Below are 6,274 nucleotides of genomic sequence, written 5' to 3' on the forward strand. Positions count from 1 at the left end.
CAACGACGAGAGTACAATTAAGGAGTAAAGGAGCAGGGGAAGGAAGGGATTCAATACTTGTCCTTGGCTGTCCTCCATCTGTACAGCCCCTCGAGCTCTCCCGTGCTGTTGAATTCTCGTGTGAGCGGATTCATCGGCAAGGGACGAGGAGGAGGGAGGGAGCGAAGTGGAAACCTGAAAACTCCTCCACACCGTCTCCTCCCTGTGTTTTTCCTCCAGTTGTTGTAGTCTTGGAACACCTGATGATGGAGACAATGAGCTGTTGGAAGTTTTGATGATGATGATAGTGGTGATGATAGTGAAAAAGATGACATTGTTGTCTATGTTCTTGTTGTTGCTTATGACGACGACGACGATGATGATGATGATGATGATGATGATGATGATGATGATAAGGAGGAGGAGAGGGAGAGGGAGGTTGAGAAGACTGAAAGGCAGGAGAAGCGCAGGTGTAACCTCAAATTCCATGCTGAATCGGAAGGGATCGATCACCCACACGACAGCGTCGCTATCCATCAGAGCTGCCTGCATCTTGCGTGTCATCCTCCCTCCTCCCTCCCTCCCTTACATCTCCTCTTACTCCTCCCTCACCGCCCTCCATCGTCTCCTACTCCCCCTGTCTCAACCTCGATCTGTTCCTGCTCCCCTGCTCCTGCTCCTGCTCCTGCTCCTGCTCCTGCTCCTTCTCCTCCTCCTCTGGTGACCTTGCAAGTAGCGAAGTGGAGGGCCACATAGGGAGACTTCGTCCAGTCAAGCAGCCTTGTGGGAAGTCCATGATGCTGCTCATTATATCAGATTGATTTCCTCTTCATCTTCCTCCTCTTCCCCTCCCCTGCATCCCGTTCCTTTTCCTTCATATCTCCCTCCGATTTTCGCTGCCCTCCCAACCCCCTCCTCAGGTCTATTATCAACCTGAGCTAATGCCAACCACTCCCAGAGAGTGGGAGAAGGACCCAAGTTCGCCATGCCGTAGGCGTACCTGACGTGTATGAGACAATGTTTGGCAAGGGTCATGTGAGCGGGCAGAATGAATTGAGTTGGTGTGTGGGATGAAAACACCATCCATGATCGAGGACACTGAAATGGTGCGCAAAACAAACAAGAAGTGTAAACAGCGCAGAGAACGTCATGCAACATCGCACACAAACAAGGTCACATCACGAGGTTCACAAATAATCACGTTAGAAAGCAAAAGACAAGATTGGATGTCACAGCATCACACAGGTCGAGTTTCATCTACTCACTTCTTGAAACTCTCCACCATCCCTTCTTCCAGCCTCCTTGCGGCTTCCAGGGACACAGCACGCCGCCCATCACCATCCATGACAAGCCGCTGAAGTGACGTGAGCAGCTTCATGTTCACATCTGGTACTCCTCGGAACCTACGGACAAGTCAGACAGGAGCAGGAGAAGGAGTAGGAGTAGGAGCAAGAAAGCTTACAGCTTGAGTGGACGATGACCGTTTGTCTCATCCCAGGAGTCAAGGAACAGAAGATCATTGAGATGTCCGAAGCTCTTCGCGACGAGCGTCTCCCCTCGCATGCCAGGCTCAGTCTCTTCGGGGGAGAGAGGAGGAGGCATCAGCTGACGTATCATCTTGATCTTGTCAACCTGACGGCAGCCAGTCAGCTCCGACCCCAACAAGCACGTCGGATCTTGACACCTGCGAGAGGCTCGAGTCGCTGGTAAGCTTCTGTATCTCTTGTAACACGCCGTTGAGCTCATTCTCCTCCCTGTTGTTGAACGACGACCTCGATCCCCTCTTCTTCATCCCCATCACAAGCCCCCTCTCACATCGCACTCGACAAGCTGCCTTCGACCCAGACCTTGGAGCGAGAAGATGAGAAGGACGTTGAAAGAACAACAAGTTTGCAGAATCCTCTGAAATGACATTCACTTGTGCCAGTAGCCCGATGCAGGATTGCTCAGCTTCTAGCGGCAGTGACGCAAGGAGCAGCAGCCATAAGAGCATCATGATGGTGCTTTCTTATACGTGTGATATGAGCATATAGCCTTTTCTGTTCCCTTTCGGCCCTGACATGAACATCAGAAACGCATGATCATCAAATCAACCTCCAAACTGAGCAAAAACACATTTTGACGTTTCGACTCTATTTCGATTTGGTGACGAGCGAATGATATCATTATATTGAGCATATTCAGCTTTAAACCAGCCATCAACGCATTCCATGAAAGGTTTGCGATGAAACAAGGTTTCAAGTGATAGTAGCCCCTTCTCAGCATGATGTTACATCTAAACCTGATCTTTCTCGCATCATCTTCCGTGTACTAAGTTTGTGGTCTTCAAGGAGCGCCTCCTCCTCCTCCTCCTCCTCCTCCACTTTCTTCATATAATAATTTCTTTCCTCTAATACCGCTCCCCCCATTCACCCGTCACTGCGCTGCGGGAGATCTTCATTTTCTGTTTTGTACATACGTCCTAATCACTTTCGTTAATCCTTTGCTTTCAATCAAGACTGCCCGTCCCTCCTCCATTCCATCTCTCATCTACAGTTTACCTCCCTTGTATCTCTCCGTCCTCCTATCCTCTTCTCTCCTCTCCTCCTCCTCCTCCTCCTCCTCCTCCTCCTTGATGGCCCTCACGCCATGAAATCTTTCGGCTACCAGTACACCTCCTCATCTACCACCCACCCTACCCAGATGATTTCATCCACCCTGGTTTCAATGACCCCCTTACTGCCACCAAGTACCCTGCCTTCTCATATTAATACCACCCCTGCCTTCTATACCTACCCCCCTAATAGATCTGATGACCCCACCCTGAGCACTCACACATTAGTAGTGGCCCAAGGACTCCTTCAATTTATTACCCCACCCCCATCATTCCTGCATTTCGTTGGGTAGAGGGTGGGGTACTGGCCTTTGGGGCACAACTACTAGAACGAGCTCAGAAAGCTTTAGGATAATCAGGTTATGAGCCTTATTCCTTACAAGCCGCCGGGCGACTGTCCGGGCCGCCAGTGAACTCGGGAATCACACTGAGGCGAGCCTGGTGTTGTAACTGTGAAATGTCGCCGGCGGAGTTCCGGTCCGAGAGGAGGAGAATCTCGAGATTGGAACGAGGTCTGTGACCCACGCCACGTGACCCACTGACAGTTTTTGGCTGCAGTAAAATACCAAAAAAGTGATCGATTCTGGCCGTGCTCCTCTGGAGAGGTCCATTGGTTGGATATGTGACTTTGATTAGAGCTCCACTTATAGAATGTATGCTCTTGCTCCCCAAGGTATGTCACTCCTTTCGTTTTAAAACTGTTTTTTCAGCATTAATCAGTATTTTATAACTAGTGCTTATGTAACGAAGGAGTTGCCTGATCCGAGAGTCAGGGTCAAGGGATGCCTACAATGTATTATGATTCAACATAAGAAAATACCTCTCTAGACCCCCTAACTTTTTCACACTGCACCTTCCGGCCCCTCGGTCTTTACAATGAACCCAACGCATGTTTACCCACCCCCCCCAAAAATGAGTTGCAACCCTCGGAAGTAACTGAGTACCCCTCTTCTCACTGGTTCAGGAGGGGGTACCTTCACCAAGAATAGAACCCCACCTTTAGGCCAGGATTGTTCTCCTGATATCTCCTCTGACTTTAGTTACTCGCTCCCCTGTCCCCCGCCGCCTCGATCCCCTCCTCTCCTCCTCCGCCTTCCTACCCATAAGAACTTTCATTCCCTCCTCCGCCTTTCCACCTGTAAGAACTTCCTCCGTCCTCCTCTTCTCCAAGTCTTCCATCTGCAACTTCTTTCATTTTTCAACTTCTTGCATTGAAGACGAGCAGCTCCAACAGCCTTTTCCACATCTTTTCTTTTGGAATTTCTAAGGAGGATTTTTTTGACTCTACCTATTTCTGAGATAAGAAATCTGTTCTCATTGTATTTCTCTAGACCTCTGGACCCAAATCTTCACTTCCTCTCATTTCTTTCCGACGGATTTCGGGGGTTCCTTCTCTTTTCTTCCGCTGCAATCAGTTTTTTGCTGGAGTTTGATCGACAATGAACAAGATAGGCTCCAACTCAATGGATTCGTTACTTATGGCTGAACATGCTGCTTTGCTCAAGCAAAAATTACATGGTGAAATTGCAGCTCTGCAGGCGCAGCGGCACGCGCTTATGTGGGGAGCTGTCTCTTACATCGTTGTTTTCTCCATTTTTCTCATCGTTTTTTCGCTTAGAAATAGAAAACCGCAGGAAGGCAAAGCATACAAAATGAAGTCCATGAACGGCAAGGCTGTTCAGCCAATGAGGAAAGTGCGGAGCTTCTCAGAAAGCTTCAACACCAAGATGAGATCTGCGAACAACTCGTGGATGGTTGCAAACAAGGCGAGCAGTGGGAGCAGATTCTATGCCAACCAGATCAATGCGATGCGTTGTCACTCATTCGATCGAAGGCCTTCCGAGACAAGCCCTGAGTATTCCAGATGCTTGACTGTTCGTCCTTTCAAACCCATGCATGCTTGAAATGGCAGGCATGGCGGGGGCGAGCAATCTGTGTAATAGTAATCAGGAGCTAGAATTTGCAATCGGCTAACTATTTTTGTCTGTATGTGATTAAGTTGCCATGTGGAATAAACAAAGAAATTATCAAGATTTAGCAGGATCAGAATGATCTTGTTTTGCGGCATCTTTCTATTAATGGCTCCTCTGCTGGTGAAATGGTCGTGAGGTTCGTGAGATGAACGATGGGAGGCAGGCAGGCAGGCAGGCAGGCAGGCAGGCAGGCAGGCAGGCAGGCAGGCAGGCAGGCAGGCAGGCAGGCAGGCAGGCAGGCAGGCAGGCAGGCAGGCAGGCAGGCAGGCAGGCAGGCAGGCAGGCAGGCAGGCAGGCAGGCAGGCAGACGAACCAAAAAACCAACGAACACCTCCATATGAAAACCGGTGGTTGATTCTTGTGCAGGGGAGGGTCGATTGTTTGAGTGGACTCGTATTGGATGTTGTGGCCGGATGCGGAACGTGGTAAGTCACTTGTGTATTGAATGTTGCTACTTTTTCAGACGATCCGAACTAAGCCAGAAAAGTTGTGCAATGCAGGCGATGAAAGGATGTTGCGCTTTACTCGAGTACAGCAGACCAAATGAAATACCAGGACAGTATAGAGCGGTTGACTTTGAATCTATCAGTAATGAGATGCGCAGAGAGAGTGTAACAAGGAGCCTCGTAAAAAAGACATTAATTCATTGATTGTCATGTGCAGTCACATTGACATCATATCTATCAAATAACAAAAAGAAAGAGGATTGGGATTGTCATACGGAAACTAAGATGTAAAGTATCAAATTGTCAAACTTCGGAGCCAAAGTAGCCTGTATTTGTAGAGGAACTGTCCACACAACAAGACCTTTTCGGTTTTCCTTGACTTTTCAAGGACTTTGATGAAATCATGAATGAAATGAGCAACAATGACGAAATCAACAGTGGCAGGACTCGATTGAATGCTGTGTGCAACAAAACGGGACGAGGTGAGATATGGAGCAAGGAGAGCAGGAGAGGACCAAAAAGATGGGGAAGGCGGGGGAAGAGAGGAGGGGAGGAGAGGGGAGGAGAAATGGGGGGAGGGATAAACAATGTGATTGACGAAGGAGATTGGGGGGAGGGGGGCGAGGGGGAAGTGAGGTTGGAAACGAGGAAACGAGGAAAGAAGTAACGAAGGGATAGAGGGGAGGGAATGGAGGGAAGGGATAGAGAAATTGGATGGAGAGGAGGCGATGGAAGGGATGCAGGGGCAGGGAGAATCGAACGTCAGGAGCAGGCCTCCTAGCAGGAGGGGGGCGGTGGGTTGGTTTCTTACGGGGTGGGTGGGTGGGTGGGTGGGGGGTAGGATAGGGGGAGGGGGGGGGGTCCGTCTAAAGTTGTCTTCGGTAAGTCAACTATCTGGTAGTCGTACCCCCCTTTTCGCCTATTGACTGTCAAGATTACCCCTGAAAACAATGTGTAAATGAGGGGTGTTGATATACCCCCACCCCCTAAGGGGGCCGTTGGGGTGAAAGAGCGGATCAGAAAAGCTTTGGTACAGGTAGAGAATGAGGGAAGGGGGAGGAGAGAGGAAGAGAGATTAGGAGTGAGATGAGAAAAATCAATCTCTGACTCTGACTCTGACTCTGACTCTGACTCTGACTCTGACTCTGACTCTGACTCTGACTCTGACTCTGACTCTGACTCTGACTCTGACTCTGACTCTGACTCTATCTTCATCTCCATCTCTATCTCTGTCTCTGACTCTGTTTCTGTTTTCTTTTTCTTGGTTTATTTGTCTGGCACTC

At 49.3% G+C, this 6,274-nt stretch overlaps 2 protein-coding genes across 2 annotated transcripts; one reads left to right on the forward strand and one right to left on the reverse strand.

The window, feature by feature from the left end:
• Window positions 1-456: 456 nt before the first annotated feature.
• On the reverse strand, window positions 457-1,975 carry GUITHDRAFT_143775 (hypothetical protein; the record flags this gene model as incomplete). The annotated part of the gene is made up of 6 exons (XM_005825878.1): window positions 457-525; window positions 705-779; window positions 913-979; window positions 1,245-1,382; window positions 1,442-1,611; window positions 1,664-1,975. Coding segments are annotated over 6 exons (831 nt in total), but the record flags the coding sequence as incomplete, so codon positions are not given.
• Window positions 1,976-3,626: 1,651 nt separating this feature from the next.
• On the forward strand, window positions 3,627-4,604 carry GUITHDRAFT_154529 (hypothetical protein). Its single transcript, XM_005825879.1, has one exon. The coding sequence runs from the start codon at window positions 4,012-4,014 to the stop codon at window positions 4,474-4,476; it is 465 nt and encodes a 154-aa protein (XP_005825936.1). The 5' UTR covers window positions 3,627-4,011; the 3' UTR covers window positions 4,477-4,604.
• Window positions 4,605-6,274: the final 1,670 nt, after the last annotated feature.

This window comes from Guillardia theta (assembly GCF_000315625.1).
Source record: "Guillardia theta CCMP2712 unplaced genomic scaffold GUITHscaffold_79, whole genome shotgun sequence".
In the NCBI taxonomy this organism is placed as follows: Eukaryota; class Cryptophyceae; order Pyrenomonadales; family Geminigeraceae; genus Guillardia; species Guillardia theta.